Raw genomic sequence first — 23,829 nt, forward strand, 5'->3', positions numbered from 1 at the left:
TAGTCAGACTTTACATACGAGTGGACCATGAAGACTCAATAAAGGAGCAAAAATATGGAACTTATCTCCAGCAAAGGCAATCTGGACCTTTGTCTTTTTGTCTCTAGTTCCTATGAAAGGGAAGAAACGTCCCTTGACGCTGTAGAAAGCATCTAGCATCCAGTCGGTGTTTCCATTATCCCACACATAGTGCCTTCTGGGGATAATAGCACTTTCGAGGTTCTTTCTTTTTTTCCTTCTGTGAAAAAGATGGTGCCATTTAGAAATTCGGTCGATTCCCAGGCCAATTGGACTTGCACGTGACCAGTCTCGCTCGTTCGGAGAGCACGCGACAAACTCAAAGAGCGACCACATTTTAATTAAGCCACTATGAGGGAAATTCCTGGTCCTCTGTATGGGAAGTGCACGAGAAATTGAACATGGTAGCAAATTGTATGCCGCACGTGCTCTCCGTCTGTATATCCGGCATCGTGCGATGCGAATGCCGAGCCCCACCACTCGGATGGATCCACCCACGTGCAGTCGCAAGGTGTATTCACTGGGCACCATACTACGATCTAAACTTTTACTACGCGGCACCAGAGGCATACACATATGAAAAAGATACGGTTCTGTCGAACTATAAGCTAAATGAGAGAACGTAGAAAATGGACCAAGCCGCCTTGACGATTCAGTTAGTTTTTCTCAACTCTCCAATTGACTGTCTCGCTTCTGCCATCTTTCCAAATGTTGGCTCGCTCAATTGTCTCCCTCGCGGCAGTAGTCTCCGGGGCTAAAGCAGCAGCTATTGACCCACGAGCAGCTACAACAACCACTTTGGTCACTAGCACCAGCACGGGGCCCAATTGGTTCCAAACGAGCCCAGAGTCATACGCAGGTACGTTCATTCTGTGACCCAGAAGCTGTCTAATCACAAACCAACGGAAAAATAGGGACCGTCGAAACTGGTGTCGCTCCGTTCCTCGTTGAGGTCAATCCAGTCACCTTCTCGGGTGTCAGCTATGCTCCCAATGCCCCAATTCAGACGTCTGAGCCAATCAAGGGTGCCAATGGACGAAATATCTTCCATATAATGGGCGACCAGGGGTGAGCTTAATGTCCCCAAAAGCGCTCTTTAGCTGTTATTATAGTATTGACGCAATTTGTTAAACAGCCCATATCACTCTCCCGAAGAGGGCTTTGGGGTGGACGAATACCCTCTTCCCAAAGGTGCCAATGTCACTCAGATGCATATGTTGCACCGCCATGGATCCCGATATCCTGGTGACACCAGTCTCAGTACCTGGGCGGCGAAAATCGCCAATGCGACCGCTAAAGGCACTAGGTTCACGGGAGAACTGGCTTTTTTGAACGACTATACCTACGGCCTAGGTGAAAATAGTCTGGTTGCACTTGGTCGCCAAGAATTGTTCGACAGCGGAGTGCTTAACTGGTATAACTATGGCCACCTATACAACAACGATAATGGCACTAAGCTTGTCGTTCGCACAACAACATCCGATCGGATGTTAAACAGCGCCGAGAACTTCTTAGCCGGTTTCTTTGGACTGGACTGGACAGAGAATGCAAACCTCCTTCCGATCATCGAGGCCGTCGGTTTCAATAACTCCCTTATCGGTACCTATGGGTGTGCCAATGCGCTCGAGTATGAAGAATCATCAGCGATGGCCTTGCCAATGGAGGAATGGGAAGCCATATATCTTAAGAAGCGAACTGTCGCGCTACAGCAGTGGGCTGGTGACTATAACTGGACTACAAGCGATTCTTTCAATGCCCAAATGCTGTGCAGCGCCGAAACTGTGGCTTTAGGCTGGAGTGACTTCTGCCAGCTGTTCTCCTATGAAGAGTGGGAAGGTTTTGCGTACTACTATGATCTGTACTTCGCTCAGATGGTCGGCTTCCAGAGCCCTGCTGGTCGTGCCCAAGGGATTGCCTGGGTAGAGGAGTTCATCGCACGTATCGAGGGCCATCTCCTCGAGACCACCGGCACTGACGCCAATATGACCCTCGATACCAACGAAGAGACCTTCCCCATTAACCAAAGCCTTTATCTGGACTTCTCCCACGATAGCGGAATCGTTACTACTCTAACAGCCTTCGGCTTCGAGCAGTTCAAGGAGGTTCTACCAGGATCCAGCATGCCCGCCAACCGTCAGTTCCAGACCAGCAAAATCGTCCCCTATGCCGGTCGCATGAATATCGAGATAATCAAGGCCCCTGGTGTGGTGTCCACGAAACGCAATGCTAAGGATGTATACGTCTCTGGCACTAGCGAGACTACCTATATCCATTTCCTGCTAAACCAGCGTACCCTGCCCTTGCACGCCAGTTTCTCGGCCTGTGAATACCGCGATGATGGTTGGTGTGAACTTGATACCTTCATGAAGATCCAGCAGGAGAGTCTGGCAAAATCGCAATTCGATTATACGTGCAATGGAAATTGGACCTACGGCGGAGTCGGTACTGTCACTGACGGTGTTCCTGCTTAAGTTGAGCGGCACTTGCCCTGCATATTTATGCAAAACTATCCTAACCAGGGTGGATGGGAGGCTTCCGAACTGATTTACATATGTTTCTGCGGATAATTTTTCATCTTGTACTCCCTGCAGTCAGCTGCGTCGGTCATTTGAGGCGTGGTCATCGACTAGCTTTGTATCATATCACTAACAAATTTTACTTTTGAGGAGAGTCTCGCTGCTATATTTTGCAGATGGATAGTAAGTCTCGAGATGCTGGTGTTGCAGAGGGATAGGTATTAGGCAATGGGAGATCAGTGGACAGATATTGAGAACCTTGAGGCCTGAGGAGATAGAAGTTGAGAAATAGAAGATGGCTGGGAAGATGTATGACTTAAAGAACTTCTTTCCTCGTGGAGGAAAGCGGGTAGATGTATGGTGGCTCTAGTATGTTACTGTATAGTGTGACAGTGAATAGCCGAGGACTGCCAAATCCTCAATATCATTTGCCGAATCAGTACCGCGCCTAATGTTTATCACGTAGTTACTCGGAATAGATGATTGGATAAGTAACCTAATATTAGTTATTGGCTGCTGTCGTTCTTGAGCGTGCCAATAATGGCAATCAAACTCCCTTTTTCCTAAGGTGTTTTGGCTCATTGCGCTGAGGAGCCCTCAGAACTAAGTCGATAATCAAGTTGGAAATACGTGGAAATTGAACATTTTTGCATGACTACTATATGATTCAGAAAAAGAGGTAGAAAATGAAGAGGATTGAGATCCTCGAAATGCTGGTAGTTTCTGTCACTCTTTATGCCGATCTTGATTAACTATCTAACTAATCGGCGTAATCGTGCGTTAATCTACTGTTCGGACTACTAATTAGTTCTAATTATATATGAAAATTACAATTTCCCTTCTGCTGCGCCACTGCCTCCCCGCAAACTACACTCCCACAACTACGAACCGTAGTTCGGACTTGAGATTGATGGTACTTGATGTTACGAAATAGGACAAGTTTCAATAAAGATATAATTTCTCATTTAATTTTCGGGAACATGACATCCATTCAGTCTATCAGCTTTGGTTATAACAAGGTTGAGTGGTTCTTCTATGCGCATTCAGATGTGCGCTATGATCTCCGAGGCATGCTTTAATCAACCCGGACAAAGTAATTCCTACTGGCATGCACAGATGTACCGTGTCGTCTTAGCATGGTAGGATTCATCTCCAAAGATGATAAAAAAGTATCCATTATAATTATATTTATCCTCAAAGATGGCGGGCCATCAGAGACGAAGGAAGTCGGTGGTTTCGGCGTCACTGCACTAGTAGGGACGCTTTGAGTGGCAGTAAATGGATCCAATGGGTACTGGATCATCATGTGAATGGTCACCAGGCGAAAGCAATGAGTTCCGACCGGTACATTCGGGGCCACTATGACAATATTATCAGTACAACCTATCCACAGGATGGCATGAGTATAGGGTGATGGGCAAACTTACGTGAAAACTCGGCAGTACTTTTTGACGGCGACGGTGAGAACCTCACTGTAATAGAATTAGCGATGAGTATTTCAATTCCAGCGAAGATTACTCACTCTTGCTCGACTTCGTGGCATTCATCCAGCAGCACATCCATGCCCTTGCTGATATCGGTGGTTTCGATGCCAACCTATGAGTAAAGTTAGCACCACGAATGATGTATTACCATATAATAGGTCCAGACCATTGTATGTTTTGAGTCTTTAGTCGCAGAAACCGAAAGGAGCATGAAGCTCAATAGAGCAAGTTGTTTAAGTCCATACATTATGGAAGCGTCGGCTCGAATGTCAATGGAACATGGATTGAGGATATTTACAGGAGATGAGGCCATCCGCCAGAGAAATCGCTTTTTTGAAAATAAATCCCTTGCTTCTATCTAAACAGGGAGAATCCTTGGTAGGGATCGGAATGTAGTCGTGGACTGGACTTGTTTACGTTTTCCCTTCCCCACAATTTCCCCCTTCTCCCTTCAATTGTACCATGCCAACCACCTCACATCCTATTCCCAATTAGCCTGCATGGAGGCCCTTCTGGCCTGTCCCAACAATAAGCACATACCATGAGTATCGACTGGTCACCCTCCCCGCAATAAGGTCAAGCTCCTGCATATACGCCCTCCGATCCAAACGATTGCCCCCACTTGGGCCCACGATAGTCTCGCATGACCCAGAATTCCTTGCATCATAGGAAGAATTGCAATGCATGGCTATTCAAGATCGCCCAATCCGCCCCACTAACACGGGCACCGAGTCGAGGGGAATAGCAGGACACCGAGCCGCTGCAAGTTTGGGGAAAAAAAAGCCCTTGCGACCGGTTTCGTCGAATGTGCGAGACTTTCAGTATTTGAGATATCATAAGTGACAGCTTGCGCCATGAATCAGTGGACCCGCGAGACTATGATGTGGATGCGGCCGTGAAACAATGGCTTGTCGGTTGACAACGCAGCTCGACATGTTTGATTCCAATGCACATTTCGTGTCCAGGTTCCGGCCCTCGCTCCACATTTCCTGCACTTCTCGATGCGGTTCTCGCCATATCCGCCCGACAAATGGAGAGGAAGGAAGGGATTCAGGACTCGTTCATAGCCTCGAGCTGTACCAAGAGGCTATTCATCTACTCAGTCCCTGGTCGCAAATTTGGGATCTCAAAGTCGTGATAGCCTGCGTGTTACTGTGCTGACTAGGGATGATGTCTGCCCACGCACAGGACTGGCGAAAACACCTGAAAGGGTGCATCGTGCTGTTTGAGGCCTTTGAATACATGACTTCAGAAGTGGAATAATGCAGGCAACATTCTGGTTCTATATTTGAATAGGTGAGCAGTTCCATCTCTGCTACACCACGATCTATCGCTGACCAGGATAGATGTATGTGGTGAACTGATCTCTGATGGGACGAAAAGTACCGTCCTTCGCCCCAGCAAGTGGCTTGCCCCTCTTTGTCACGATGGGAATGCTGCCCGATTATTCCAAGCAGCGTAATCCCTAGATATGCATGCTGACTACGCAGTTTATCTTTGCGCAAAAACCTGCGAGCTGTTTCTGACTGTACTCAATTTGTAGAGCTTGGTGCAGAGAATGACTGTACCGGTGATATTTTCATCGTTGCTGGATCATCCTCTGGGAGGAACTGCAGCGATGGGTCGAGATTAGGTCCCTCGCAAAAACCCATCAAAAGATGTTTGAACAACGCCGTTCAGCCTCTTTGGATCGCTGAGCGACTATTCAGTCACATTTCTTTGGAGATATATCGCTTGTTTAATTTAAAAGATGGGTGCTACAATTCAAAGTTTTAAGAGAAGACACAACACCAATCCCAGGCAGCTTTGAGGGTGCAATAGCTTGGCTCAACCGAGTCTCTATTGCAAGCAGGGAAGTGGAGAAGTCCGGCAGGCTCAAATCGAGCACCATAATATCATTCCTACCCGTCCCCAATGCCAACAATCCTGCCACGGTACATTCATCATTGTCACTGTTCATTCTTGTCATGAGATCTGAAGGGCCATCATTTGGTTATATTGAGCTTTCGCCGTCAGGAGCCTGTGTCTCTTTAGACGGACTTAGATCTCAAGGTTCATATATTTCCTCCGACTCCGCGAGCTGATTGGCAGTTGATGGTTCCTCTCTGAATATATCGGTCTCATAGTCTTCCTTCTGTGGGTCCTCATTGACAAACTGACGCTAAATCAGGAGAGGTACAACTATGTGTATCTCGAAAGCCTACCTTAGATGGAGTGCCTGCTGCAGATGTTTGGACGGGATGTGCGTTTATCGTTAGAGATATCAGCTGGGCATCATATTTGCATGGTACATTTTGGAAGATGCAGTTCCGGCATTGGGGTCTCCCCCCGTTGCCTCATTTCGGGGTGAGTTGCAGGAACATCTTATCTTGTCGAAGTAAAACATAAGTATCTTCATTTTATTGCACGAATGCGACAGCGTATACATCCTGTTCGATACCGTGTCAGCTTCCGGGTATCCTGTTCGTTATCCGGCATGACTTGTGATGACGAGGAAGTGTAAGCACTTAAACGAAGAGGAAGGTCTAGGCACTCATATGAATAATTTTGAATGGTTGTTAGTACATAAACAATTCTCGCTTATCAAATCACCGCCCGGATGGTCTAGTGGTATGATTCGCGCTTCGGGATAACCATATTCCCAGTCTATGACAATAGCCTATTGTGCGAGGTCCCGGGTTCAAATCCCGGTTCGGGCCCATCATTTCATCCTTTTTGTTTTTGTTTTTATTTTTGTTAGTTGTCTGAACAAATCAAATCAATTATATTTACTATACGTACGACCAACCATTCGCAAGTTTTCCACCAATTTTAGAATCTTCTTCACGTTCACTGTTACACCGAGTCAAAATTCCCTGGATGGCCAGCTGTGCTTGGCCCACAATGGCCATCTCTCTCTCTTTCCCACCCTTCGCCAGTTCCCCACCCTCAACGAGAATTTCACCATTCACCACTGTAATGTCTACATCATGACCGGTGCAACCATGAACAACAGTTGTAACAATGCTGATCCCGTAACTCGGAGTGTCGGCACTCCAAGGTGCGGCTCCAACCCCTCCGCGGCCATATGGATCGAGCACCACAATATCCGCCTTCTTCCCTACTTCAAGACTGCCAATATCGGCTTCTAATCCCAAAGCCTTAGCGCCGTTGAGTGTCGCCATCTCGAGAGCGGTCTCCGCCGGGATCAGACTTGCATCGTGGTTCACCCCTTTGTGAAGTATGCCAGCCAGGTGCATCTCCTGGAACATGTCATAATGATTCGAGCAAGGAGCCCCGTCTGTTCCCAAAGAGACATTGACAGGAGGATCATGCGCAAGCATAGCTGGAACAGGTGCTACCCCAGAGGCTAGCTTGAGATTTGAGGTTGGGTTATGAGCCACCGAAGTCCGCGTCGTGGCCAATAAAGGGATATCAATTGCTTCGTCAAGGTTCACCATGTGTGCCAGAACGAGATTATGTTTTCCTTGATTTTCCGCTGATTCATCGCCTTGTGGACAGAGCTTTGCATCCCGGATGAACTCCATGGCACTGCAGTCGTATGAATCGTGATAAATATCCCGATCTCTGGGAGCTTCAGCACAGTGCATCGTAGCGGATATACCATGCGCAGCACATGTTTCTCCCAGCTCGAGATATTGAGAAATTGGTGCACCGCGAGGTGTACCTGCCGCAGCCCAGACATGAGTTCTACCATCATGACTACCGTGGTGTGTCTTGTGTGCTTTAACGAGTTCAGGAATTGACATTGCAAGCAGGTCTCGGTCTCTCGGATCCGAAATTGACAGTTGGCGATTGGTTTCCGTGAACTTGACCAATTTCCCCTTTAAATAGTTAGGAAACAATAAATGACAAAGAAAAAGGAAGAAATCATGCATTCCCACTTACCAAGCATCCTCTAATCCCCATTTGTCCCATGGCTTTGCAGATCTGATCAAATCCAGCCCGATATGTCAACATGGGATCAAGAAAGCAGGTTGTTCCGGTCTTGAGCATTTCCATCATAGTGAGATTTGCAGCATGGACACCGTCGTTGTGCTCGAAAACCGCCTCTAAGGGCCATATCGCATCGCATAACCAGTTGTGCAGCGGTAAATCTTCCGCCAAGCCCCGAAGCACGGACTGGACAAGATGAGCGTGTGTGTTAATGAGCCCAGGAATAATGATCTTGCCGGAACAGTCAATTTCACGCGCCCCAATGGGCAGAGTGTCGGGATATGGGCATTTTCCGATCGCTGTGATACGATCCCCGTCAATTCGAATATAGCCGTTGCGGAATACCTGGCGTTTTTCGTTGACAGTAATTATCGTGGCGCCATGAAACAATTTGCAGCCAAGAGCAGAGGCAACTTCGGTCACAGCCATGATGAATATGTTTATGCTGGGACCCAATAGAAGAACAACTTACCAGGTTGGCAATGCCGTTTTGATTAATGGTTTTGATCTGGGGATTCGGGGACCCCAGATACCCCAGACCCTCGGCCGACGCTAAGCAATCGGATTCTTATCAACAACAATGCCCCGATAAGGATCTACGAGATACAGCCCGCCATACGAGATATGATACAATGCATTAGCAAATAGGACTATCAATGACAATCTTTCTTAGCTCCCAAAGGCAAGATGATATATATCAGACGCTATCGACCTTCATTTCGTACGTGGTTTCCTTGGGACTACCAGCGAGTGTCCGGACAACTACGTTCCATATCATTGAACTTAGCTTGAGTGACGATCATGGATGCCAATCGGAGATCGCCGGAGAAAGAGGACAAATCATCCGGAGTTGCATCTTTCGAAGCAGCCGACCGAGGCTCAGATATTACTGAAATCACGTCGGTCGCCGAAACCCGATGGCAATACCTTTGCCGTTACTTTACTACCTGGGAGGGATGGGTCGGCAACTATGTACAGTCCCTCCATTCATATCAATATTTGCGAGGTCTTAATACTAACTAAAGATGAAAAGGATTATGTCTACCTCATCACCCCAAATATTTGGCCCCTCAACAAGCGGTACAAGGACTATGAAGCACCATTTTACGGCCTGAACGATGAAGTGCCAATTCTCCTCACCATAATCCTTGGCCTCCAACATGCCTTGACAATGATCGGATCTATCGTGTCCCCACCTCTAGCCATTGCAAGTGGTGCCTTTTATCTGAATACAGAGCAAAGCCAGTACCTTGTCTCGGCAGCTTTCATAACCACCGGGATTGCGACAGCGATGCAAGTTACTCGAGTCCATTTAACGAAAACACCCTTCTATATTGGAACAGGTCTTCTAGCGGTAGTCGGCCCTACTTTTGACATTCTTGCGATTGCCTTCAGCTATGCAGATATGCGTTATGCGAATGGTACATGCCCAACCTCATCAGATGGCACAAAACTGCCATGCCCGGATGCGTGGGGTGCAACACTTGGAACCATGCTATGCACAGTCTGGATCCAGATTTTGCTGTCATTTGTTCCTCCAAGAAAACTCAATCGTATCTTCCCGAAGATTGTTACTGGTACACTACTTTTACTGGTTGGAGTGTACCTGATCTCGAGTGGCATGGAGAACTGGGGTGGAAGCTCAAATTGCGACGGTGGAACAGGCTATTACAGTCTTTGTCCTAATACCGCAGCTCCAAAACCACTACCTTGGTGAGTAACATCAAACATTCTAACTGAAAGTAAGCTAATTTTTCGACAGGGGAGACGCAAAGCTCATTGGTCTCGGATTCAGCGTATTCATCACCATTATCATTGTGGAGCTTTTTGGATCACCACTGATGCGCTCCGCATCTGTCGTCTTTGGTCTCGCTATGGGATGCGCAATCTCCGGTGCTACTGGGTACTGGTCGCGTACTAATATTGACGCAGCCCCGGTAGCCACTTTTCTCTGGGTTCATACATTCAAACTATCAGTAGATGGAGCGCTTGTTCTCCCGCTTCTCATCATGTTTATCTGCGAAGCTGTCAGCTGCATGCCTGATATCCTCGCTACTGCGGAGATCTCTGGAGTTGACATTGATGGGGTTGAATTCAATAGCCGAATTCAAGGTGGAATCCTGTGTGATGGGCTTGGGAGCTTGATCAGTGCCTTGGGTACTGGGCTTCCAATGGTCAGTCAGGCGGGAAACAACGGTGTCATCTCTCTTACTGGATGTGCAGTATGTCTTTCAATTTCTTTTTCATGTTCTCGTCACTAATGCGTCCTTCTCTAGAGCCGCAGAGCTGGCTGGTGCGCCTCCGCTTTTCTCATTCTTATGGGGGTTTTCGGCAAATTCGGCGCAGTGTTCGGTTCCATGCCTCCATCTGTGCTGGGTGGGATGCAAGTGTTCCTTTATAGCACTATTACCGTTGCAGGTATCAGAGTACTAAGTTTAGTGCCATTCACAAGGCGCAATCGTTTCATTCTCACTGCTGCATTGGGCATCGGCTTCATGGATATTGTTTCCCCAAGCTGGTTCGATAAGGTTCTCGATTACAGTGGATCGAATGTCAACCTGGAAGGTTTTGAAGAGGGTATCAACCTTATTGTTGAAACTCCATTCATCATTGCTGCTATTGTTGGCGTATTCCTGAACTTGATTCTACCATATGATGGAAAACAGACGGACGAGCAAGAGCGGTCAGGACTTCCTCATTAAGTACGTACTTCAGTAAGGTGGCGTTCGCAATTTATTGTACAACTAATATATTCTGGTTTATCCACCATGCATAAAACTGGTGACTTCATATGAAACGTAATTTCCGCATATTTCTGGTGATTTTGTCTTTGAATTTCACCCAGAATACAACAGCCTTTTCATTGCAACCGGTGGTAGTGGACAATAGGTGATGCCAGCCCAGTCAACTCAGGTACATTTACTAACAATTGTCTTATTTTAGTGCATTTAAATTCTTGCCAGCGATTGGAAAATATGTTCTTGAAAGCATTCAACACAATACATCTCAGGACTTGCTCAACAAGTGGAAATTTACCCCACAGTTGAAGGAACAGTTTCAAGGGAATGTATATGGCGGAGATGGCAGTTGAGGTGGATCAGCAAGGAGGGAATTGGCGGGAAACGAAAGAAGCGCTTTCGATGTTGCTCTCCTTGCTTCTGCTCTTCAGAGCAAGATATGATGCAAAGGTTGTTTCTTTGGTCAATTCAAATACACAGCGAGGCCAATACCCTTATATTCTTATCAAGGAAGGCCAATTGTCAACGCGAGTATCCTTTTATAGAGAGGTTATCCGATTGGCAATTTCTGCGTTCTATTTTTGCTCTCATTTCCGCCTTTCCCAGGTTCTCTGCCCCGGAAAGAAAGTTAATATCGATCTCAATTCCAAGTCTTTCATTCGTGCCCCGAAATTTAGCATTAACTGATTCGTAACTTTTACTGTGGCGATTTTTAGTCTCAGATTACCCACGATCTGCATTTAATACACGATAAGGTAAACCGACAATGTACCACATGACAGCTTGAGGTCATGAACCTATATGTTCGCTACAGATAAGTTGTTGGAGTAAATTGCGGGGTACATTTTACCGGTCGACATTTGAACCTGGATAGATAATTTTTAGGAAGAATGACGCGCTCTAAAAGAAGAGGCTACAAGTATATCTGTAATTTAAATTTTCCCTATCTTCCATTACTCTGATAACAACAGCAGCCAATAAAGTCGAGCAACGTCACTCTTTGTGCAAGAAGTTCAGGGATTCGGGCGGGTCCAATGGAACTGGTGCCCGATCTGGAATGCTTTTCCCCCTCATTTTAACACGACACTAAACTCCTTAAGCCATCGGCGATGACCCTCCGCTTCCGCCGGCGCTCGGTGCGGTGGACCGTTAACCCCTGCAAGTGATACGTGGTCAACTCGTGATCATGCATGACAGCAATTATACAGCGACTGTGTAGAGATCTACCACATGAGTGACTAGGAAGTCTCCGCGTCATGGTCGATGCTGGGCCAGCAAACAAATGCAAAGCTAGAAAGGTTCGCTGATAAGCAGCTGGACTCAGTGGAATCCTTAGTACATATTCAACCTAATAATGAATTTGCGGTCAATTGATCCATGGATACAACATGTGTTTACAGACCGGTCGCTGAAGCCCCAAATCTTATAACCATGTCCAGGTGTTTGTGAGAAAAAATGCGACAAACTTCCCACGCCACTCAAGTGATTCAGCTTTAAATTCAATGTACTATCGAGACTCCGATAGCTCATGTGATCAAAAAGCGCGTGACGTGAAGCTGTGCGGGGTGAGTCATGTGTTGCGCCACAAGAAGCCTCCAGCTTCGGATGTTGCATTCCTAGATAATCGTAGTTTAAAAAACAGTGCCAATACTAGTACGTATTATTGTCTTGCTCGAGGCAATATAGATTAATAACCATTTTCAAGGTTAATTGAGGTAAATTTGTGAAGATTAAAGTATGATCATATGTATCTCCCCCACGTTCGGAAACAAATTACTTTATTTGACCAAGAAGCAGAAGTAAGTACTTCTCATGAGCACATGTGCAGACAGTCTTAGACGTTGTAGGTCGAGCTTGCCAATCGCATCCACAACATGGGTCGACTTCGGTAGTGCAGATACTACTCTTGCAGTGCATAGATAGATTCTGACCAAGACTTAATTAGTATAGCCCATCGAAAAATCGCAAGAAGCCCAAGTTTCGTTATAGACACACGAATGGGACCCGAAGTCACAGGAACTTGTGCACACGCTAAACCCTTTTTCAACCCCTGCCAGGAGACACTAGTCCTTATTGGCTGTGGTATAATAGAGCTTTCAAGATTAACAGTCTCAGGAAGAGGGGGTTGTATTAGTTTCATACTTGACTGAAACTCATAATATGAAATGTTTACCAAGCAATCGGAATTTGAACTAAACATTGAGACCTGAACATCGAACCAAATATTCTATAAGAGTACTTTATCGCTATTTCTCAAGGATTTGAATGTTGTCCTTTCATAGACCAGGCAAAGTTGCATGTCCTTGACTATCATATAAATCACGGTATATGGACCGATAAAGCGGGGTGGCAGTTCGCAGAGATCCGGCTGTCGCAACCGCTAGCCGTGTTATCTTTCTATCTTTATTTGCGATTCCAAAGCTACCAGAAGCTGATTCGGTGATGCAGATCATCGCACCCCGGAACCAGATACTGGAGCCGGTCACAGGACCGGCACGGCCTCTTAGCCGTGGGTCCTACAACGCCAATCACAAATGCCAATTCAGTGGTATATATGATGCCTTCTCATCACCAAGCCAGAAACATGAATCAAAATTCAAGATCGAGACATTCCAAACTCCTCACAACATGACATCAATGCTAAAGAGCTACCTGGGGTATAGTGACCCGGCGGGTGACAAGAGTGCCCAGGAAGGCTCCCCCACAAGAGCTCTCCCTGCCAATTGGTACACCTCTCAAGAGATGTACGAGCTTGAACGACGAGCGGTCTTCTCAAGAAAGTGGCTTTTGACCACACACAAGTTGCGTCTCGCAAAGACCGGTGACTATTTGAAATACGATATCGCGGGATTCCCTTTTATCATTGTCCGCGACCGCGATGGGAACATCAACGCATTCCATAATGTCTGCCGTCATCGTGCATTTCCTGTTGTTGCCGATGATGCAGATAGTGGAACCGCTCGAATCTTTGCCTGCAAATATCACGGCTGGTCTTATGGCTTGAACGGGAAACTCGCCAAAGCACCAGGCTATCAAGACCTAGAGGGATTCGATAAGTCACAGAATGGATTATTCTCTATTCATGTTCATGTGGATGGCAACGGGTTCATTTGGGTCAACCTTGACAGTGCCGAGAAACCCGAGATTTCATGGGAGGATGACTTCAAGGGTATTGACCTGCAGTCGCGGTTCCAAGACTTCGACTTCAGTGAATACCAATTCGACCACACGTGGGAGATGAACGGCGACTATAACTGGAAGGTTCTCGCCGACAATTATAACGAGTGCTATCACTGCCAGACTGCTCATCCTGACGTTCCATCGGTCGCCAGCCTCGATACCTACGATGTTGCCACGAAGAATGCTAGCATTATTCACCACCCCGGCACTACGGAGGAACAAATCGCCAAGGGCATGAATATTTGCAGCACATACTACTTCCCCAGTGCCTCTATGACCGTCTCGTGAGTTCCTCTACAATATTATAACTTGGAGACGTTCACTAACGACTAGGCAAGTCCACACTTCTTCTTTATGCAGCGCTTTGTTCCTACCTCGCCAACTAGCTGCGTTATGCGCTATGAAGTCTACCGTCACAAGAACTCGAGCGATGGGGATTTCGAGCATGTCAATCAGATGTTCAAGCGGATCATGGCCGAAGACAAAGAACTCTGCACCGAAGCTCAGAAGAACTTGAACAACGGCGTCTTTGTCAATGGTGAACTCCATCCACAAATGGAGAAGGGGCCACTCTACTTCCAGGGCATTGTTCGTGACCTTGTTATCAACTTCCACAAACGTGAAGAAGAGACTGGACGACAGATTTGGCCATCTCGCCAGGCTCTTCCTTCAACTGCTACCACCAGTCAGGAGGACATGGACTTCTGCACCAATCTAACCACCCAGAAACAAGGGGCTGATTGTGCGACGCAGGTCAGTGGGTGCTGTGGGGGAGGATGTCAGACAGCTGGCAACCAGGCACTTGCCTACTGATTATTTTTAACGGTCGCATTCTCATTTTCATTTTCATTCTAGCGTACTGATTATATAGCGCTTTTTGGCTTTGGCTTCTTGTCCTTTAGAAGTTCACGAATAATGCAACATTTGAACTAAACATCTCACGGCCGATCATGACGAAATCCATATCTAAGGTTCATAATAGCCAAGCACTCTATCAAGAGGATAGAAAGTGGAACCAATCTGAACCGTTTGGTCTGTGGGGACCCTTATCTTCATATGTGACAACAATGGAAACCTCAATCAACCTTCTGAATTGGGAAAGGTAGATAAGAGAGATAAAGACCGTCAATTCCTGGCAAATATAGTTCTACATATATGCGGGGGATGCTATTGGTACGAATCGACTTTAACATGGATCTGCGACCGGGATTCTATACTTTCCGGGATACATTTGCCCCTTTGAGTGGGTTAAGTTACATCGTATTAAATGTACACAGACCGTTTTAAAGGTAAAATAGCCTGAAATAGGTCCAGGCGCGATCTAGAATGCGAGTTTTGGTTTCCCGAATGACTTTCCATTATCGCGTTTCCCCGCACCGATCGTCATTACCAACTTTCTTATCCCCTCCATTTACCCTGACGAGATCGTCTATTTTGCAAGGTATTCATCACTCAAAATATATTTTCTATTTAGTTTCCTTATCAATATCGAGTATCATGCCACGGGACGGCAACCGTGGTAGATTGCGTTCTCACGAGGCTTGTCTCAATTGCAGGTAAGTTGTACATGGGATATTAGTGATGTTTTTGTTGATTCAATCCTGACTGAATGACGTCTAGGAGGAAGAAAACAAGATGTCCAGCTGAAAAACCGTCTTGCTCGAGCTGTGTGCGCCTTAATCAACCATGCCTTTACACCACCACCTCTAAAGGCTCCCGTGGAGGTCCATCAGTATGATGTTTCTCCTGTGATTCTATGCCAACAAACTAATTCTATCAAGGCTGACCGACTGGCATATCTTGAAGAGAAAGTCAATCTAATCCTTAGCGGCAAAGGGTGAGAGCGAGATACCAACTGGGCACGTCGTATGCTAACATCATGAAGATCCAGCCCTCCAGATCAAAACAAAGCCAAGCCGCAAGAAATTCCAGAAACAAGTTACTCCATCCCCTCTGGTCCATCGTCAAACGAGTTCAGTGGTAATGTGAATGAGCCTTTCTTCGGACTTGGCTACGATGACTCGAAAGGTCACAACCCGTCTCGAGTTTCCCGCGCAATCGAACTCTATTTTCAATACTGTCACCGACAACCAATATGGTGCTTTGAGCGAGAAGAAGTGAAGGACCCGAGCTATCTCTCTGAAGAACTTGTTTGCAGCATCATAACATTGACTTCGCGTTTCTCTCAAGATCGCGACGAGGTGCAACAGTATGGTGATACTGCACGGACATTGGTCATGCTTCGCATCGCGAATGGAACTATCGAGCTTGAAACGATTGAAAGCTTGTGCCTTCTCTCTTATTCCTCGTTCTTAGGTATGATTGATCTACCCAGCAAGAAACAATGGATACTAACTGTGCTTAGATGGGAATGGCCCTCTTGGACGATTTCATCTTGGGCTCGCTCTCCAACTTTGCCGTTCTGCAATGTTAGATTTGAACTCTACGTATGGCCTCGAATGTCCCGCCGCCGAACGCAAGAAAAGGCTTTTTTGGAGCCTTCAGTCCTTGGAACAGACTTATGGACAACTGGGTGGCATATTGAGTGTTCAAGCAGAAGTGTTACGTTCCTTTTATCTTTCCACGGGCAACGATTCGGTTCTCGAGAAATCGGGACACCATCCCCCGCCACTACCTAATGATACCCTTGGATGCACGAGTCCATCCGATATTGGCATTTGGAACTTAGCACTACATTTTGGATGGGTATGGAATCGAGTCAGAGGCTATGTTTTTGACTGTGCGCAAAACAAGTTGACAGAGCCTTGGCGGCATGACTCGATGTACGCGATGGTTATTTCCGACCTCACTGAGCTCGAGAATAAATTGTCACTTTGTCATCGATATGATTCAGTCAAGTTCTATGAGCGTCGAGCAGATGAGCTACGGGGAAACCGAGACTATTGGGCTTCTTGGCTCAAGTTACAGTTCACTTACCACACTATCTTGACAGTGCTGAACCATCCCTTCCTTTATATCGTGGCCTCACAATACAACCATAAATTGACGATTCCAAACACATTTTGGCGACGATCCTCGGAAATGGTTATGCTCCATGCCACTTGGATCGTCCGCATGATTGATATGGTCACTGACAAGAAAATGAGATTGATTGATCCGTTCTTCGGACATGCTGCTACGATTGCTGCCACTGTGCATCTTTATTTCTGTTGTGCTGCCGATCCAAGACTGAAGTACAAGTCCAAGACCGACTTTTCAAAATGCAGGAGATTCTTGAAAAGTTTTGTTTCATTCTCTCCTGCCTGCGAAGATCTGGTATGCATATCTCATTCTGATCAGGAGTCGTTACACTAATACAGCAAATTAGGACAGGACATTGGATAAAATGACACGCATTGCCTCTGGCTCGGAGAAGGTGGACTTTGATTGGGAACCGTCAAAGATTCATCTCAGCATTCCTTTGATGTGGGATGTGCTACAAATCAATTGTTTACCAACATTCGACGAGACACCTACAGCTGGCCTGCTTCACTCTTCATTGATGCCGGTCATTTTCCCAGAAGATAAAGAAAACTCAGCTACCACGATTGAAGTTATTGTTGCCATGTCTCCAGACATCACGGTGAACACTGCCGACGGTGGCTCGGCCGCTCATATGCCACCTAAGATGCCCCGTATTGCTGCATCGGCACCAAACTCTCCAACTGCTCCCCTTAATGATAAACTCGTCGCTCCTGCTGACAGCCTAATGGCTAATGCTCCTTGGCTATGGGCCGACTCTTCACAATTTGTTGACATGGAGACTCTTGGTTATCCGGAGTCGGAATCAACGTTGGGTAATATTGACGGATTTTCCACATGGTGGGATTTTGGAAACTTATAACGAGTATTATATTCATTTCATCTTTATTCCTTAACGAGGATTTCAGGTTCACAATACTGCTCCAGAGCTATCACAGCTTCACAGCTTCACAATGAAGCAAATTCCTCCCTGACTAGTGCCCAGATGCACCCTACACGAACAAAACAAAACAGAACAAAACGAAAGCGCCCAATCATGCCGCAGCGACCGTCTTCAGCTTTTCCTGCAACGCAGCAAAATTTCTCTTCATCGCACTCTCGGTAAATTGAGCCCCGGTCACCATTGGATATTTCTTCAAAGGCCCTTGGATCAACGCATCCTTGCAGGGCTGATTGAAATAAGCGATGCTGTACCTATCCCCAAAATAATCACCCGGCCCACAAGGCGCCTTGACCCGATGGAAAGTGGACTTGAAACGATCGTCCGACCATGACATGAGTAAGTCTCCAATATTGCACACGATCTCCCCCGTCTTCGCCTCCACCTTAGTCCACTCGTCCCCAATACCAAACTCCGTGACCGACTCGCGCCCCGGACATATCTCCAGCCCACTCTGCCCCTCCTTCTGGAAGAGTAGAGTCAAGAAATCCCAATCGGCATGTGCCCCAGCGCGATGATACACTTTGCCGTCCGATTCCTCCGGCAGAGCAAAGTAATGAAGTAGTCGCATGGTGGTTTGAGAGTCCGGTCGTGCTACATCATGACACTTGATGAAGAAGTCGTCGGCAAATCCCAGACCGCGAGCGAAGCAGCGCATTAGTCTCTCTGAGATCCCTTGCACACGGTGCATGAACTCCAGGGAAGTAGATTGGAACCCTGCGAGATGCTCATCTGCCACCCATAACCCCTCCATATTTTCTCCATATTGCAGTTGATAGGATTCCTTGCTGTCAGGCTTTCCGGTCGATGGTCTGATCTGTGAGTTCTTCTCCCATCCCACGTTGTTCTTGTTCCAGGGTACTGTCTTCTTTGTCTCGTCCGGGAGCTCAAAGAAACTCTTAGATGTCATGAACATGGACTCGATGTCTTCTTTGGTAAGCCCGTGGTCGATTAGAGTGAAGAATCCGACATTTTGCGCAGCGTCGACTAATTCGCTGGTGATTTGATCGATGCGATTGTCGAAGTCGTGGAGGGAGATTTGGGGGATCGGACGGTCAACATATCTAGTTTCGGCCATTTTCAAAGTGATTATTGACGGAACACAGCTTTTTGGAGATGTTTCGATGCTAGAAGATGAGGGATCTCAGTCACATATATAGAGATTGATAGAGTAGGTAGAGTCGCCTTATTTAATGATCTTACCTATCAGCTCCTCGGCCGAGGTGGGGGTAGTGGGGTCGGCCGACCTTGTAAATCTGACCTCGTATGGTTGGAGGAAAAGACAAAGGATCTGACTATCCAATAATGATGACTTGCAAGATTTTGCTCGGATTTTATTTTCCGAGCTCTTCACATATCCTTAGAACCGATGAATCGTGTTAATAGGAGGTGGGCAAGTGCTTCGTCGTACTAAACCAGTGGAGATAAGAGGATCCGCGGCTTTCGTAATGCCGAGAAATAATTGGCTCAGATCAGCGATAACAACATTTGAACACTCAACCCCTTCATCTACTTTCAAAATGATCGGCATTCACCGAAAACGTCTAGCATGTGTAGAATGCACACGACGCAAAGTGAAGTGTGACAAGATTCTTCCATGCCGCAACTGTACCAAGAAAGGAACAGCTTGTACTCGGCCGCGCGAGCGGAGTTCTCCGAGTCCAAGTCAATCCGAGCGCATTGAGCGACCTATCCAGCCCCGGCCGAGCACAGATGCTTCAGTGGATGCTATAGCGACTATTGAAAGACTTCAGTCCAAGGTCAATGAGTTGGAGGCCGCTCTAAAGGAATCCACCTCCCGCATGTCTAGACCCGATCCCTCGGTCAACAGTTCATTTTCTCCCATACCGGTAGAGTCAGAGCCATCACCATTTTCTCGCAATTCTACACATATTGGATCGGAGAATACGCCCCGAGAAGTGGAGGATGCTGCGACGATACTCGAGTTCCTCGCGTGGGGTCGTCGCAAGGATCCTACCTATCAAGATGAGATCGCAAGACAGAATAACATCGAGCACTCGCCTGGTGATGTAGCCGCTGAAGACGAATTGGAAAATGTTGGCGTATCAGGACTGTCAGCGCCGGCCCTCTGTCTGTCTTTACTTCCGGATAAAGCAAAAGTTTACCAACTTGTTCGGTATCACTGCGACTGCCTACTCTGGCGTCACGGATCGTTTCATACAAAAACATTCCTAGCGCAGCTAGATCGATTCTACGAGAAAGACGAGGGGCAGATTCGGGGATCAGGAATTCACTTACAATGGATAGCACTTCTTTTCGCAATCCTCACGGGTTCAATGGCCTGCGCGCCGAGGCCAATTTCCCAATCCTGGGGCTTCCGCGACCGGGAAAAAGACACTTTATCTAAACGCTGGCTTAAAGCTACAATCGCATGTCTTCATGAAGCAGATTATATGGCCTTTCATTCCATTTATTCCGTTGAGGCGATTGCGACTCTTACCATGTCTGCTCATATGTTGGGTCACTCGAATGAATTCTCAGTGCTACTAGCCTCCGCCGTGCGAATTGCACAAGGGCTGGGCTTACATCAACTGGATGAAGCAAGTGATTCTTCACCTTCTGGACTTGTTGATCGGGAGATCGGCCGACGGGTCTGGTGTCAGCTCTGCATCCAAGACTGGTTTTCGATTCCATTTACAGAAAGCTATTTGGTTCATAAGTTGGGGTTTAGTACGATAAAACCACGAAACTGTGATGAGGAAATGAATTTCCTGGATGATGATCAGCCGTCTGTGACGAGCTACTCGCGGATCTTCTATGATATCGCGGCTTTGATGCCAGATCTGCAGGATGATTTCATCTCCTGCAACACTCTTTACACGCGATACGAGGAGGTCTTGAAATATGATCGCCGTCTGCGCACGCTAGCCACGCAGCATCTTCCTCGCTACCTGCAAAATGTTCCGTTAGATGCTGGTTGGCCATGCTATGTTCCCTGGGCACGAACAAGCTTAGCTATCAGCTCCGCTCACAAGGCTATCATGATTCACAGAAAATTCTTGAGTCTGAGCTTTTCAAATCCCATGTTCGAATTCACGCGGAAGACATGTGTAGCTGCATCGCGAACGATAATTAAAGAGCAAAAAGAAGCGACTCGGAGTGGGGGGCCCATACTCTGGATACACCAGGCATTCAGTGTCACGGCCAGTGTGAGCAATGCATCCGAAAAAGCTACCCCTGTTGACTAACTGATTTGCAGATTATCTTATGTTTGGATATGTTCCATCAGTCTGTAGCGGACCGACAATCATCAGAACACCGACAGTTGATCGAAGATGGTATTGAGATCTTATCGCATTGTGAATCAGATATGATCGCACAGCGTGGTGTATCTCTATTAAGAGCAATGCTTGAGGCTGAACAATCACGCAATAACGGGAAATATCTTGTTCCTGAAATACCCGTCCTCCCAGGGACTCCGTCGGAAAATAGGCTAGATATCGCCGCCATCATTCGAGCCTTTTATCACGATCGTGCTGTACCTGGTCGGTCCAAGTCGATCCTGCATGTCCCATCTACTGCCAGAGCTGCAGATCATAGACACTGGTCTGAGATCACAAGTATCGAGCCGGGTATGATATCGGGGGATATTATGGGGTCGCTTGGGGTCGATTATGCAGAAGGATTGGAGGACATTCTTAACTTGGCGACAAATTATCTTAACTGAGAAGTGCATTTATTGAGCATGTTTTTTCTGCGAAAGTCTCTGCTATGTACTGGCTGTGGCCATATATATCTAAAGGGAATAATTAAGTGATGCATACACTGTAACAATGACGGGCCAGCCCAGATCACGAATAGTGCTTCAGGGTAAATGATTAAGGAAATTAAAAAAGAAAGTAGCGTATCCAAAAGGCACAATACAGGCCTATTAGTTGGTCTTGCGTACTTGTGTAACAGGCGCCTCGTAGATACGAGTGCCGTGGACGAGATATTGCACAACGGCGAAGATGACGACAACGCCAAATACCAGAATCGACCAGTTCATATCAACGGGGGTCGGGTCGGCGGCGGTGGGGAAAAATGTGAAAATAATCGAAAAACAAAGCCAAGCAACTGCGAACACGTTGATGGGCATGCCAAGACGACCAAGCGAAAAGCGAGAGGGAGGAATTCCGCCCGGAAGAGTTCGAGCTCTAATGAAGGCTGCGATGGAGAGAATGTAGGTTGTGAACAATGCGGCGATCATGACCGATGCAATGGCGTTGAAGGCGGCGGTTGATCCGATGTTAATCAAGCTCAGCAAGACAGTGATGATGGTGGAAACCAACACGGACGTGACGGGAACCCCGCTACGGCTGTTGACGTGCGACAGGGATTTGGAGAAAGGCAGAGCATTGTCGCGAGCAAAAGCAAAGGTCTGACGGGAGGCAGTGGCCAGAATACTGATAGCACTGCAAACTTCCATCACAAGGATAATCGCCGCCACGCCGTTTGTGGCCGCCACGGATCCAGTGGCATGTTGAACAGCGGGGATGAACGAGAAGCCGCTCGCCGGGTCAAGAATGGCATCATTAAGGGGGCCCATGGTGTATAGAAGGGTGACCAGGATGACGAATCCAAGGCCTCCATTGATCAAGGCAGTGGAGACCATGCACCAAGGAATGATAAAGGAAGCATTTTGGACCTCCTCGGCCATGTGAGTTGCCGCATCGGGTCCAGTCCATGAGAAGATCGGAGTCAGCTGGCCGACCAAACAAGCCAAACCCATACTGGACCATCCGCCCGAGTTTGTGAACTCTTTCCACACCTCCTCGTTGGGGGCTTTCCCAGATGACATTGCCCACATCGTGGCCAGAACTGCGACAAATCCGCCCAAGTGAAGACCCAAAATGACACCCTCAAGGGAGGGCAGGAACTTCGCGCCGTAGGTGTTGATGAGGGTTCCGACCGCTGCGATGGCAATTGTGAGCAGAGTTCCGTGCCAGCGGTGGTAGTCGTATACATAGCCGGTGTCTCCGGAGTAGTTGAAAACAAGCAGTCCCTGAATCAGGGTACCGCACAGGAAGCAAATACTAGCAAATGCAGCCTGCCAACCCAAGACAGACAACCAACCAGTGAGGTAGCTCAAGAACCGTTGCGCTCTTGGGGGGCCAAATTCGCTGACCCAATGGTATTGTCCAGCGGATGTTGGGGAACTGGAGAATGTCAGAATGAGATATCAACGAGCCAATTAATTGACAGTAAGACATACACCGAAGAGATTTCAGCCATAGATATAACCGCGGCAAAGAATCCCACGAAGGAACCGATATAGACATAGACCATACCGGCGCGACCGCCATCAGTTAAACCATAGGTACTCGTCCTAAGGAGAGTCAGTATATCGCATGCGACCGGAAGCGGCAGCAATCCTTCTCACAATAAGATCGACTCCCAAGTAGCCATCAAAGTAGTCGTGAACCCCAGGATCGAATAGAATCGGAAATTTCTCTGTGGTGAGCTAGTCAGTCCACGCGCTCCACGCCTCCCCGCATTAGTTCCGACGCACCTTCAACTGCTGGACCTTGCCCAGACGCTGCATATCCCAATCATCCTGATCCGTAGGTTCCAGAGCAGCCTCATGGGCTCTAAGCTCCTTATCGCGCGACATCTTTGTGAGAAAATGAGACGTCAAGTCGACAAGCAAAAAGTTATTCAAAAATTGGAGATGAAGAGAACAGGGGGGTTCTTACCGAAACCCTGGTAATGACCAATCACAATTGACGGAAGAGTGGACAGCCTTTTTGCCGGTGGAGTTTAATCCTGCTGATCAGCATATCATTTTTCCCTAGTTGTTCACTAGTCGCGCCACGCATTTCCGGATTTTTATTATTGGTTCATTCATCTTTGTTCCATGAGCGGGTTTTGCATGGAGTCATTGCCCATGTGTTTCCGGAACGCGCATCCTCGTGGAGCTTCAATATGTGAAATCGCTTTGGCCTTGACCATTGCGTGCTGTGGTCGCACCCACTTCAAGGGGGTAGAAAGCAGCTCCGTGCGTTGCCGTGTCTGTTGTGGCGGGCTTGGCTGAG

General features: G+C 47.3%; 9 protein-coding genes across 9 annotated transcripts; 5 read left to right on the top strand and 4 right to left on the bottom strand.

Moving 5' to 3' along the window:
- Positions 1–726: 726 nt before the first annotated feature.
- N7520_006145 (histidine phosphatase family protein) lies at positions 727–2,489 on the top strand (the record flags this gene model as incomplete). Its single annotated transcript, XM_057140079.1, has 3 exons — positions 727–877; positions 933–1,086; positions 1,154–2,489. The coding sequence occupies 3 exons, from the start codon at positions 727–729 to the stop codon at positions 2,487–2,489; spliced, it is 1,641 nt and encodes a 546-aa protein (XP_056994085.1).
- A 1,295-nt stretch (positions 2,490–3,784) lies between these two features.
- On the bottom strand, positions 3,785–4,265 carry N7520_006146 (uncharacterized protein; the record flags this gene model as incomplete). Its single annotated transcript, XM_057140080.1, has 4 exons — positions 3,785–3,893; positions 3,962–4,006; positions 4,057–4,130; positions 4,167–4,265. 4 exons carry the CDS (start codon positions 4,263–4,265, stop codon positions 3,785–3,787), a joined length of 327 nt encoding a protein of 108 aa, XP_056994086.1.
- Positions 4,266–6,801: 2,536 nt separating this feature from the next.
- On the bottom strand, positions 6,802–8,383 carry N7520_006147 (amidohydrolase; the record flags this gene model as incomplete). The annotated part of the gene is made up of 2 exons (XM_057140081.1): positions 6,802–7,842; positions 7,907–8,383. Coding segments are annotated over 2 exons (1,518 nt in total), but the record flags the coding sequence as incomplete, so codon positions are not given.
- Positions 8,384–8,755: 372 nt separating this feature from the next.
- On the top strand, positions 8,756–10,656 carry N7520_006148 (uncharacterized protein; the record flags this gene model as incomplete). The annotated part of the gene is made up of 4 exons (XM_057140082.1): positions 8,756–8,926; positions 8,988–9,667; positions 9,717–10,176; positions 10,231–10,656. 4 exons carry the CDS (start codon positions 8,756–8,758, stop codon positions 10,654–10,656), a joined length of 1,737 nt encoding a protein of 578 aa, XP_056994088.1.
- Positions 10,657–13,320: 2,664 nt separating this feature from the next.
- On the top strand, positions 13,321–14,685 carry N7520_006149 (aromatic ring-hydroxylating oxygenase subunit alpha; the record flags this gene model as incomplete). The annotated part of the gene is made up of 2 exons (XM_057140083.1): positions 13,321–14,156; positions 14,211–14,685. The coding sequence occupies 2 exons, from the start codon at positions 13,321–13,323 to the stop codon at positions 14,683–14,685; spliced, it is 1,311 nt and encodes a 436-aa protein (XP_056994089.1).
- A 2,533-nt stretch (positions 14,686–17,218) lies between these two features.
- Positions 17,219–17,716, top strand: N7520_006150 (uncharacterized protein; the record flags this gene model as incomplete). The annotated part of the gene is made up of 1 exon (XM_057140084.1): positions 17,219–17,716. One exon carries the CDS (start codon positions 17,219–17,221, stop codon positions 17,714–17,716), a length of 498 nt encoding a protein of 165 aa, XP_056994090.1.
- A 172-nt stretch (positions 17,717–17,888) lies between these two features.
- On the bottom strand, positions 17,889–18,872 carry N7520_006151 (uncharacterized protein; the record flags this gene model as incomplete). The annotated part of the gene is made up of 1 exon (XM_057140085.1): positions 17,889–18,872. One exon carries the CDS (start codon positions 18,870–18,872, stop codon positions 17,889–17,891), a length of 984 nt encoding a protein of 327 aa, XP_056994091.1.
- A 442-nt stretch (positions 18,873–19,314) lies between these two features.
- N7520_006152 (Zn(II)2Cys6 transcription factor) lies at positions 19,315–21,003 on the top strand (the record flags this gene model as incomplete). Its single annotated transcript, XM_057140086.1, has 1 exon — positions 19,315–21,003. One exon carries the CDS (start codon positions 19,315–19,317, stop codon positions 21,001–21,003), a length of 1,689 nt encoding a protein of 562 aa, XP_056994092.1.
- A 683-nt stretch (positions 21,004–21,686) lies between these two features.
- Positions 21,687–23,408, bottom strand: N7520_006153 (uncharacterized protein; the record flags this gene model as incomplete). Its single annotated transcript, XM_057140087.1, has 4 exons — positions 21,687–22,953; positions 23,010–23,123; positions 23,178–23,248; positions 23,307–23,408. 4 exons carry the CDS (start codon positions 23,406–23,408, stop codon positions 21,687–21,689), a joined length of 1,554 nt encoding a protein of 517 aa, XP_056994093.1.
- Between the last annotated feature and the right edge of the window lie 421 nt (positions 23,409–23,829).

Source organism: Penicillium odoratum (genome assembly GCF_028828045.1).
Source record: "Penicillium odoratum strain IBT 22623 chromosome Unknown utg000005l_segment0_segment0, whole genome shotgun sequence".
In the NCBI taxonomy this organism is placed as follows: Eukaryota; Fungi; Ascomycota; class Eurotiomycetes; order Eurotiales; family Aspergillaceae; genus Penicillium; species Penicillium odoratum.